The 13,036-nt window shown below is 30.6% G+C and overlaps 1 protein-coding gene across 1 annotated transcript; it reads right to left on the bottom strand.

Annotated features, from left to right (window-relative positions):
- Positions 1 to 1,285: 1,285 nt before the first annotated feature.
- LOC148310277 (cilia- and flagella-associated protein 206) lies at positions 1,286 to 9,894 on the bottom strand. Its single transcript, XM_088258726.1, has 9 exons — positions 9,400 to 9,894; positions 8,535 to 8,773; positions 8,135 to 8,312; positions 6,989 to 7,356; positions 6,106 to 6,378; positions 5,081 to 5,223; positions 4,784 to 4,908; positions 4,532 to 4,641; positions 1,286 to 4,411 (listed from the first exon to the last, which is right to left on the bottom strand). Exons 1-9 carry the CDS (start codon positions 9,596 to 9,598, stop codon positions 4,172 to 4,174), a joined length of 1,875 nt encoding a protein of 624 aa, XP_088114852.1. The 5' UTR covers positions 9,599 to 9,894; the 3' UTR covers positions 1,286 to 4,171.
- Positions 9,895 to 13,036: the final 3,142 nt, after the last annotated feature.

Genomic DNA, 13,036 nt, shown 5'->3' on the forward strand with positions numbered 1-13,036 from the left:
TTGTCCCCCCTTTATTTTGACTAACCGGGATTTTACTGTACATACTTCAATCCCCAACAATGTATTGTTAAATTTTACCCAGTGCAACAGTGTTTCTCAACTGTATGCTACGCCTTGAAATAAATGCTAAAAAAAGTTCGTGCTTCCCATCAATTATTTATTTAATGAATTTTAAAAACAAAGGTGGGTGCTTCAAACAACAATCCGCAGTAAAAACTTTTCCTTTCTTCAGAATTACATCAATCCATACGATAGAGGTTTTACTGTAGCATTTAACCTTTCTTTTGTTTGATTGGCTGACTGAAAAAAGAACTTGTTGCTTTTCTATGAGCATAAGTTAGCTTCTTTTTTCTCCATGTTTTCTCTAGTCATGTAAGTGTGATAGACCGCCATAAATATGGTCTCAATCCAGATTTTCAATAGGGTCAATATTATTTAAAAATAAATAAAATAAACAAAAAGAAGGTAAGAAGAATTTATTAGTATTTCACTTGATTATTATATCATTAATAACATTTAAATTAAGGTATTTAATAAAAAATCAGTCCGTGTAGATAAGTTTTTTTTTTATATAAACCCCCAGTGATGAAAACCAGTCACTTGTATTATTATGGATTTACCTTGATCATACATAATATTGTTTTCATAAAAATTATGTTGCGACTTTCATGAAATCTCCGATTTGAATTTCCCAAATATAGATGGAAAATTTTCTTCCGATCTTGGCATTGATAAAAAAAAATTATTCGATCCAGTGTTCATATTATAATTATTATTATTATCATCAAATAAATCAAAATCCTCATCTAATATGGAAACGTTTGCAGATCTTTGAACTGTGGAGTTTTTGCTGTTCACATTTTTGGCATGTTCACATTTACTCGACACATAGTCAAATATTTTCACATCTCTATCGACAAGGGAGTTATTTGCTGAAAACCTTTTAGACCGGTTTTTTAAATGATCTTTATCATAATCTGGACTGCAGGAGATGACTTTGTTATTCAGTAAACTTTCAAAAACATCAACAAAACATTCGGATGGTATATCTTTCGCTTGGTCCAGTTTACTTTTTAAAGTCATTGATAAAAAAGAGTCTTTGGATCTCCGCTTAGTATTTATTTTATCATCAGGATTAGCAAGTAAGGATGAAATTGATTTTACACGTAACTTTATCGGAGGCTGGTTATGAATTAATATATTATTGCATTCTTCTTCTTCTTCATTTGTAGAAAATGAATTATCCATGGCCAGAAAATTATTTTTTAAAATATCTGAAAAAAGTGGCAAATTAAGCAGTGCCCTACGTATTATCGGGTGAGGAATGGAACGGTAAGAAAAATAAGAAGGTATTAATTTAGGCAAGTAGGTATCATTAAGTTTTATTTGCGATTAAAACATATTTCTTTTAATTTAATAAACATTTACATTTCTTCCCCTTATCTGCATTTTTCGGTGTATCAGAATGATGTAGAGTTGTCTTTACCAAAAATAAAGACAAAAGTAACACTACTTAGTGGCGTATGCACAACTGAATACAGATAAGGGGAAAAAAGATATAGATTTTAATGTAGTTCAACAATTTCCATGTAAGTTTGTTTTCATTTTCAAAATATAAATATTAATAAATAAGTGTAAGAATTATAATATTAACCTGTCGGGGAGTGAGTTTCTGCGGACAAATCTGTATCTAAGGATTGAATTTGTTTTTGCTATTGTTTTTTACTTTTATAATTTTCTATCATAGTCGATGTTATAAGCAACATATTTTATTGAATAAACAAAAATATTTACACCAGTAAACATGATTTAAGTATCTCAAAATTTTCGAAATATCGACAAATCATATTTTTAACATGTTTTGATATAAATCGTGTCATAAATCATATTCCGTATCGGCCGTACATGTACGGCCATACTCCCGGACACGTTAAGAAGTAAATAAACAAAGAAAAACTTAAATGAATAATAGTTACCTTAAATAAATGTAAAAATCGCAAAAATATAGAATTCAAATTGTGTTTATTACATTGACGGAAATTTTCACACAGGCTTAAAAAATGGCATCATAAATTTAATATACAAATGATAATAAAGATCAAATTATCACACAAAATAGGCACAGATATGATAGGTCGACTGTGTGTACCAACACTGTTAATGACTAATGATTTTTGCTTGTATTTAGTTGATGTAAAAATTAGATATCTATGTCAGAGCATCAGAGAAATATTGTCATAAGTGAAATAAAAAATGAAAAAAAAAAAATGAAAAAAAATGTAGACAATAATATAAGATTATGGAAGTAACTGAAAAGAAATGTTTTTTAGTTTGAGCGGTTTGTATATTCAACTTTTCTCTCTTTCCAGCAAGCTATAATACTATGTATAATTAATATTCTGTAATCAGTACAAGTGTTTTGAGGCGATGAAGTGGTTCCTAGATATTATTTTGTTTCCTAAATATTATTTTGTTCAATGTTACTCTTATCTCAATGGTACATAGAGCACTGCATCAGTTGATGGAATGTTAACATGATCAATAAATTTATGAAAATAAAGTGTTAAGTTCTGGTACCAGTCAAGGTTAATATATTAAAAATAAAACAGGAGTGAAAAATTTCATATTTCTTTTTACAACCTTGAGAACGCGTTGTACACTGTAAAGTAAATAAGGGTATAAATGTTTATTTTATTCGATAAATTAAAAAGGGTTCTATCAATATAGACTTTACGTGTATTGATAGAATACTTTAAGATTGTATATATGGATGAACATGAGTATTCTTTTTCATGATAAAAATCTACCTTGAGATTGACATTTTAAAACTTTGGATTAAAATGAGATTATTAATTTTAAACTATTAAAATAATATAATTTTTATTAAATTGAAAAATCAGGAGTTGGTCCACAGGTGCAGTAGTTGCCCCTACATAATATGTGCAGATTACACATACTCGTATACACACAGCATATAATGAATATTGTCAAGTACATACTTATCATTTTTTTTATCAGCATACTTCATCTAAAAATAATTTATTATGAAATGGTTATAAAGTTGAAAGAACTACAAAAAAATATACATCAAAAGTAAATTACACCAACTTGCATTAGTAATGTTTGACCACAAATACTCACTGTGACTGATCAATAAGAAGAAGACTTTATAGTCGTATTAAATAATAAAATGTACCTCATTAATTATTTTGAACATTTCTTCAAATGAGTTCTTTTATGAAAGAACTTCTCGCAGCAACAAAAAATGCTGACATCATGCAGATTCACCATAATTATTATATTTAGTACAAATAAAGTATTCAAAACAACAAAAAAGTTATCTTATTACTAAGCCATATTAAATCAAAAGTAGAAACATCTAAAAATTAATGCGTTTTGACATAATTTTGACTACTTAAATGATTTTTTATTCAAGAATTCCATGCGTTAAAAAAACTATTTAGTAAAATAAAAATAGGTATTATAAATATAGGTAGGTAGATTTTCACTGTCAAAAATATTTTTAATAGATTTATTCAAATAAATTTCATATCAAAAGCACACATCACAATTCACGGTCACATCACAATACAAAACAACAATGTAATTTAAATTAACTTACTTTCATTGTAGCAAAAATGCATGTCAAAGTCATATATTTGTTTATATAAAATAAGTGCATGTAGTTAAGTATAAATGATAAAAAACCTACAAATATATGTATATTTCATCATATTCTAAATTGCAAATGAAAAATGACTTTCATTACCAAGTCCATCGTGACCTTGGTGTGGGTGAATTTGTTATATCGCGAGCTGTATGCGAGAGATCATTTGATTTTCTACTCGGTGTAAATGCATTCCGAGAATTATCTTACATCAAATGTGATATGTTATTTATGAACCCAAATATTCTCATGCCATGAGTCGTCATTACAAATTTTGAAACCATGCATCAAGTGTATATTGTTTGTTATGAAAGTACATAATCTACAAATATATACTTCAATCCAGGACTTGCTCATATCAAGATTTTTATATCTCAGTATAGATGAAAAATGGACTTAAAGGTGTAGTGAGAATCTCAACAAATACATGCATATGTTTCAAGATAGGTTTATTCATAATACCCCCAATTTAAAGGTAAAGTGAGTTCATCAGATAGGTTTTTTTTAATCATCAGGCTGACATTTTCTAGCTATTGGCTGTGTCAAGTTAATGACATGTTGGACATCTTCCTTCTGTCCACGGAGGCCCCAGACAAAGTTTTTGATAGCCGGTGTTGACGTTGATGCATTGGCCATTGTTTGGCTCATTTTGTCTCTCATATTATCCGTTTGGCAACCAAATTCAAATCTGCCATAACTGTAGCGAGTTTGGGTGGAATGGGTCTGGCACTTGACTATGTTAGCCTGAAATAAAACATTTATTTCATAAAAGATATGAGCTTATACTATCTTACAATACAAATGATTTTTATTTAACATATTGCAATTATTTTAAAGTAAAAGATTGTAATAATAATCAATTACCAATTGGACAGCTCTTCTTTTGTGTTCCCAAATATTCCAGCTGTATTCCTTATCGATAAATGTTGGGATTGGATGTAATTCTGTTTGCATGTTTTTCTCAACCATCTTCACTAAAAAACAAAACATAAAAACTGTTTTAGAAATCCTCTCTTAATGGTTTCAATGATTTTCAAAATGATGTTTTTTTTCAATGAAATAAATGAGTTTAAGATATTTAATATAAAACAATATTTGTGATATATACATAGGTACCTGTACTTGCAGGTTTTGTCCGTAAAGACATCAAGTTACGTACTGCATAAACATCCTCATAGAGTTGTAAGAAATTTATCAGTTCAACATTGTTTCTTACGAAATTGAGAACTTCTTTGATATACCTAGAAAATAAAAAGAATAAATGTATTGTTGCAAAACATCTTTTAAACTAAAGTTCACCAAGATAGGAATAGTGAGGGATAATGCATTAAGTGTGGTCTTTAGGTCACATATATATGGCCTTTTCACTATCATCTAATTAAATAAAGGTAAAAAAAAAGAAAACTTAAATACCTTTCAGGATTGTATCCAAAATACTTTGCATGTTCGACTGAACAAAACACAAAGTTTTTTCCAGTCCAACTGCATATTCCTAATTTCGGATTGCCTGGGACCAATGCGCCAACACACAAACAAAGAGCACAGAATCCTAAATACTAAAAACAAAATATGTTAATTAATTAATATTAGTATGAACAAGAAAAAACATTCAGCATGAGTACAGGTATTTAACGATGTATTTGGTAATGCCCTGGCCATTACTGCTATTATCCTCTATAATACCTATTACATATTCCTTCTCCATTTGCTTTCTTAAATCACAGTATCATTCCGAGCTCTTTTGTTAGTATTATCTTTATCAAATTAAATAAATTTCAATCAGCAGCGAACTTGGACAATAAGTCATGATAAAAAGGAGATCTCACTAGTACTTATTGTAGGACACTCTGTAGAACATTTGGTTGGGCACCCATAGAGCGTTTGTGCCCTACACGGAATTTTACTCTCCGGCAGTCCGGTTTTTTATGGTCCGGTGTAGAATGAAAAAAAATGGCTTTTGCACTTGTCCGTCTTTCTCTGGATTAGTGCGCTCGATCGGTGCGCGTGAACTCGATCTAGCTAAACTGTCAAACTTCGTAGTAGCTTTTATTTGAATGAAACGAGCGAGGCGTGTGGTATGAGGGCAGGTTGCTGAGAAAGTAAGGGAAGGGCCAACGCAGTGTCATGTGCATGCGCTCCCCTCCCCGCGCCCTCCCCGCTCGCCAATGAATAATAAAAAAAACGGTCCGGAATGGGGAAAAGTAAAATGCCGGACAGTAAAATTACGTATAGTGTACAAACTAGTACATATATATATTTGTATGGCGTGCCATATCGGACCGTAATAAACCGGAATGCCGGACAGTTAAATTCCGTGTAGTGCACAAGCGCTCATAAGGTGGATAGTGTAAGCGAGACCCCTCTATATTGCGATTTATGACTCGAGTCAAGGGCTAATTTTAGCCAGGCCAGAGTAATTATAAGATAATATTAAACACCTGTAGCATTATTCTATCAGACTCATCGTCATCTTGCGCAATGACTTGGCATTTGTTCATTCTTTGCTCAATTTTCGAATTTTCTGTTTGTTGTATCCTCTGCGCATCAGACACAATAGTTCTTCCATTGAGTAGAGAGTCGATAGTTTCATGTGAAATCTGCAATTTCTCGTGCCATGTGTCCAAATTCCACATGATATCATTGATTGTTGAAACAATGAACATGTCATTTTGCATTAGTTGCCAATGGAGCCAGAGCTGTACGAAATATGGCTGAAATAAAATGAAAACTTTATTCTTTGAAATCTTGATAACAATTTTTGTAATACTTGTATATCACAGCAAAGTAAATAGATTTAAAGTTTTTTCTGGTTGCTTTGTATTTTATAAAATAAAAATAAAAAACATTGCTAAAACTAGAAACATAATTTTATTCTTCACTTCTACAAACCCTTATACGCCCTCCGCTTCAGGTACCAGTCCGAGATAATATTGAATAAACATTGGAGTGAAAAAGTTATATTTATACTTATATTTATTTCCCCCCTGGGAATCGAACCCGGAACATCCAGAACGGTATGCCGAGCATGCTGACCATTACACTACGGAGGCGTATAAAATACAAATAAAGCGACTCACAAAGTTTTAATTAAAAATTTGAGACTAATTCCCGAGTTACAGTGTGTGGTATTCCAAACAACGCGATATGATTTCGTTGCTTCATTTTGACTCAGGTTAGTGTCCTATGTGATTGGTTTTTCAGCATTACAGTGTTTTATTTTAGGTAAGAAGAAGATAATAACTCATTTTATATCTAACAATAACTTCTAGTCTTTTCACTTTCTATTGTTGATTTAATATTAAAACATTTAAAGTTACTCACAAATACTTGGTCAGCTGGTACTGCAGTCCGATATCGAACCAAAGAGTGTAAGTCATAAAGTTGTGAAGCAAAATTCAAAACCAATTCTTTGTTGTCGACTCTTATTCTATCCATATCGTTAATCAGTTTTCTAACAAAAACTTCATATTGCCTGTATAGGGAAAGTACTTTACAAGTTTTGTTGAAGTCGTCGATGGTTATATTCTGTTCGCTAGGTATTTCGACATTGATATGTTTGGTTATGGGGTTAACGGTGACATAGGCATCGATGGATGTGGTCAAAAGATTGACACGCTCCATAATGCGAATCAAACAATGGGAAAGTGCCAAACTCGTGGCTTCTACTGCCTCTGGAAGGGCTGTGGCCACTGAAAATATGAAAGATAATTAATAAAATACGTAAATTATGATAATCGCTTTCAATGCACTGTATAATCATTTTTATGAATCAATACTAAGTTGAGTTTTCACATATCGCTCACTCCTTTCAAGAACGTCATAAATCAAAAAACTTGATTTTTCAGGAGAGCGTTTTAAAAGTTTAAAAATATAACACAATGTATTAAAAATAAATATCAAGCCAGTTATTGAACTTTTTAGTGTGTAACCTATCTTTTTAGGTAGCCTGAAGGTTTTTTCTCTATTTGAAAAATATTTAATATATTTAAAAAAATAATTAAATAATACCTTTTCTTAAAAATGAAAAAACAACATTTTCTGCCCTGTAGCGGGTAAATGTTAAGTTAAAAATATGCCTCTTTTGCTGGGGTATAGTACATTTTCTGGGCATTCCGAAAACATGCACAATTGAAAATTGACGATTTTCGATTTACGACGTTCTTGAAAGGAGTGAGCGATATAGCATAGGTATAATAATAATCTTGTTAAATGTATAATGTTATACAATTTTTCAATTGCCAAAAAAAAATATTAATGAACTTTTTAAATAATTCAAACCCTTTGCACATGCACTAGAAATTTCATCAATAATTTTTTTCCACTATGAAAAAAAATAGGCTTTTTTGTCCTTGAATGTTTTTTGCAGATGCAAAACAACTTTGTTTTTAACCACTTTTTATTGGTAGATTTTTTCTCCAAATTTTTTTCTTTTCGGTTGGAGAAAAAATATGTTTTTTGTTTACTTACATTCTGGAATACTTTCACCTCCCTTTCCGCAGTCCTTGTTGAATATTCTGATACCAGAGACATAGCTTAATAGTTCCTGAAGCTGATTGTCTTTTTCCACATTCCTCAACTCTGTAAATATATTTAAGTCCTCCTTTGTGAACACGCTATTCAAGGAGGCAGTACCTTCTCGTAAAACCTGAAGAGTTTTGCAAAATTAAAGATATTTGAATGGATAAATTCATAAGGGTTTGTGAGACACTGATGTACCTTCCCGGGATAATCATCTTTAAAAACAGAAAGATACATTAATGACAAAAGTGTCACGTACCCTAATTTGTATGGACCATAAACAGATATTTATCCTTGAATTTGAAAAAAAATAATTAAGTAATTGGACAACCATTTCAACATAATATACCTGTATATTCCCTGGATTTCCTAGACCAGATTTCAAAACAAGGTAAATAGAAATACGGCGAAGTAGCTTTTCTTTCTCATCTTTTGTTTTAGGATTCGAATGCGTTATATCCTTCAGAAGAACTTCAGTACAGACATTAATTTTATTTTGATTCTTCTTGATAAGGTTGTCGAAAGTGTCATAATTCTTCAAATAATAATTTTGCATCATCAATGTGAGAATTGCTGGATGGTTCTCATCTGTTTGGAACATAAAATATACTATTTACTAGAGATAATTGGGAAAGCTTTATGAAAATGTTATATAAATCAGTTCAGAAATTACTCTATTATTCTTTTTAATATCCCCTTTCTTTAGAAGCATTAACATTAGGTGTTAGAAATTACATATAACACTAGCATGGAAACATTTTGATATTAAAAATTAAAATTTAATGATATGTAATAGAATGCCATCAAGAGACCATGACAGTTCACTAAAATCTAGAACTATCAAGGAGCGCATGGAAGGAATTAGGAGGGCATTTTTTTTACTGAAGTAAGTACCTTGAGATATCGACATATTTGATTTCAGCAGCACGTTTTATGAAGGACATCATCCTTCTGTTATGTCATTGGATATTCTCGCTCATGTATACATTTTTTTTGCTATATCTGTATTATATATTTATTTATAATTCACACTAACTTCTGCTACTATAGTTATTTGGTAGAGATAGAAATTTGTCATTTTGTTGTATACAAACGTAATATAAAAAACTAAACTATGTAATATAATAAAATTAAATTGGAAACACATTACAAAGAAAAGTATATTTTTTTAAATTACTAGACTGTCATGATTGTTAAAGTTATAAATTGTATACCTGAAGCATTTTCAATACAGGCCAGAACCAATTCTTTGAAGTCTTCTTTAAAGGAATATTTATTAGAGTTATTTATTAATTCTGGATTTAGTGCTGTGAGCCGAACGTAATATTTCAAAAAATCTTCATCTATGTCAGTATTTTCAAACGACATTTCAACCAGAATGTTGGAAATATTTGATTCAATATTTTCAGACATGTTGGAGATAATTTAGTTTAAATATCTAAAATCAAGGATTTGAGTGACAGTTTGAAACAGATTTAACAAACTGTTAACCGATTTGTATCCATGGAAACAATCTAAATACTATTAATATTTGACTAAAGATTAAATCACACGGATAGCGTATTGATGTAACAATTTTAAAGAGAAACCGCTATTTATTATGACAACCGCAAATTATTATGCTGGAATAAATAAATCACTACCCGTCTTGAATGTATACCCAAATTGTTTAACCCTTACTGGTCCAATGTCAAATCACATTAGACATAGATTTTTTCCTATTAGGTCCCATGTTGGATATTATTCGTCATTTTTTTCATCATAAGTATTATTAATTTAATTTCCAAGGTTACATTTTTGTCACTTGTATCTATTACAACAGTATGGGGACCAAATATTTTTTTTCCAATTGGAATGTAACTGTCTACCTAGATTTTTTTTTTTAATTTTGGGGGACCGGAAAGCGTTAAGAAACATATTATGGATGTTAAGCATTAGGTACCAACAATTTTATAATGCGAAAACCTAATGTGTATTAAGATTCTATTTAATATATTTTTTGAAAAATTATTTTTTTATCAATCAAATATTCTTCTTCTAACCCTTATCTACACCCAATGGTGCATAGGGCACTGCATCATATTGACGCAGTGTTATTTTGGTTGTTACTTACATGAAGGCAAGGTGATCACTCCTGCGCTTCGGGGACCAGTCCAGGGTAATATTAAATATATATTAGTGTTAATTCACTAATATTTATTTTCACCCCCTCCCCCTGGGAATTGAACCCGGGACCTCCAGCAGGGTAGCTAAACCCACTAACCATTACACTACGGAGACAGAAAAATTTAAAATAAATATTTTGAATTTAAATATTATTCAAGAAATAAAAAAGGCACATCATTTATTTTATTTTTTTATTAATTCACATTATTTTATATCTTTTATAACTAACACATAAGCACACCGTTCATTTGAAAACTATAAAAAAAAATAGTTTCCATTATCATTAATTGGTTGTTCCAATGTTTTATTGTATAAAAAAATGTGAACACAATTATTTTATAAACTTGACTATTGTAATACAGTCATAAAAAAAAACATAAAACTACAGCAGTGATTCCCAACATCAGCATATCACCCTGTGGACGATTGAAGTCGCTTAGGGGACAATCAAGTTTTAAATAGCAAAATTTGTAATATACTAAAAAAGGGTAATGGATACTTTTAAAAGAAAAAGTGAAACGACATCAACTATATCGAGAAGTGTACAACTGAAAAATTTACCATCTAGTGGGCAATGGACTCAAGTTTGGGAACCTCTGAACTAGACTAGACTATGAGTTAACCTTAAAAATAACAAAGTTTTCGGATAACAATATTTCTCCAATTGGTACCAAATATATAATCAAGTATGTATGTGTAAATGAACTAGACAAAAAAAAGCAAAAACAAATTACAGATTCAAATTAATTTGTATCCATCATGATTTAAACTACACATTAGATAAAAAAGGGTTATTAATTACTTGCAAACTAAATGGCTTTAGTTCAACAAATATTAATAATTACAATTTTTCTCTTTTTCGCAGAAAACAGTTCGTAGGAGATGAAATACTGTACCTAGACATATCTATATGGGCGATTGTCCACTACCTGGAATTCGACCGTCCGGCAGTCCGGTTTTGAAAAATAAAAACAACGACAGTTTACCGTGATCGAATTTACGCGCAACGTGTTCACGCACCGATCCGAAGAAAGATGGACAAAAGCACAAGCCAATCGTCGTTTTAAAACGCTAACTGACGTGCCGGACGGTAAAATTACACGGCATTCCGTGTAGTGGATAAGTGCCCTATGTATTAGTGCTCTTGATCTCCAAGTGTATAGTCTGATTCCTAAGTGTACTTTCCCGTTCCTGCAAACCATTTCAGCATACTTATTTTTCATGCTTTCATGTAGTGTCATCTCTATAGTATAATTACTCAATGTGTATAGGATACTGGATGTAATTATTTCGGTTGAAATTTAAATATCAATAGTGATCAGTCCATCTTGGAGTTATCTTCAACATTCGTACAGTGGAACCTCTCATAACGAGAATAGTTCGTTCCAGAATCTTACTCGTTAAGCGAAACAATTTTTGTTTTGACTGGCGCGCAAGTCCCGGTTCACAAGTGAATGTCGTGAAAAAGGGTCTTGCCCTTTCTTTGTAACTCATGCAAAATGTCACTCGTTAAGGGAGCAACTTTTGCACATACTTTTTTGCTTGCTATGCGAATTAATCGTTATGAGAGGTGCTCGTTATAAGAGGTTCCACTGTATTTGGGTTGACATAGTTCTTTACGTTGGAGCATGTCTTTCTTTACACCATACTAACCATTGGATATTTAATTTTATGAATGATGTTTTTATCAAATGGATGCAAAAACACATTTAATTAATTAATAAATGCAGTGCAAAAAATATACATCAATAATCTTACGATCTTTTATTATACTAAATCTACTCAGTTATATAGGGAAATAATAGTGGATTTTTATATTACTTCACTAAGTAAAGAAAGATATAAGGTTATAACCAGTGTTTTTTCTTCTTCCATGTAACGCGGTAGAATGGCATTCCAGAACCTTTATTCACTGATATATTTTTTTAAGATTTTCAAAATCAATTAGACAAAACAATGTTAGCACTTAAGTAATTACAATCTATATTTATATAATTCGTCAAAATGATATACTATGGTATTGTAATGAACTAATATCAGTATTGTTTAAAAAAAGTCCTGGTTATAACACATATTAATCCAGTTATAATGATGTAAGTTTTCTCAATTACGACAAGTCATGTTAATGTTTTGTCGAATGTTTATTGTTGCCAAAGATAGTCTGCAAGATTCTTTTTCATAGAAATAAGTAATTGATTTACGACTGAATAAAAAAATCCTTCAGTTTAAATATCATTGACGAGTAAATATTACAAAATGTTTTTTTAAGTGGTGTACTTTAGAGATGATGCACTTTGAATTTTATATAAAAATAATACAATTAATAATATCTTTTATGATTATGCATCATACTGTCAACGATTGACTAGTTGCGGACATACGAAATTTCTACTTAAAAAAAAACTGTTGTAAAAATAGGTTCTATAAAATCCGGTCAGTATCGAAAATGAGAAAAAGGGTATATGTAATATTAAATTACACTAAAATGGGAAATTTACAAAAAAATATAATTTTTCTTAAATGTACCGCGCACTTAAATTATATTAATTTTGACTTACAAAAATAAAATTCAATGTAATCTTCCATACAATCTACTTTTATAAGGTGTATTCGCAGTGTTCATTATATTTAAAAACTTACATGTAACTATCTGAGTTTTAAATGACTTGTGGATAATCTAAAGTT

This window comes from Brachycentrus maculatus, unplaced genomic scaffold (assembly GCF_059751285.1).
Source record: "Brachycentrus maculatus isolate JH-2025_06_01 unplaced genomic scaffold, ASM5975128v1 h1tg000102l, whole genome shotgun sequence".
NCBI classification, from domain to species: Eukaryota; Metazoa; Arthropoda; class Insecta; order Trichoptera; family Brachycentridae; genus Brachycentrus; species Brachycentrus maculatus.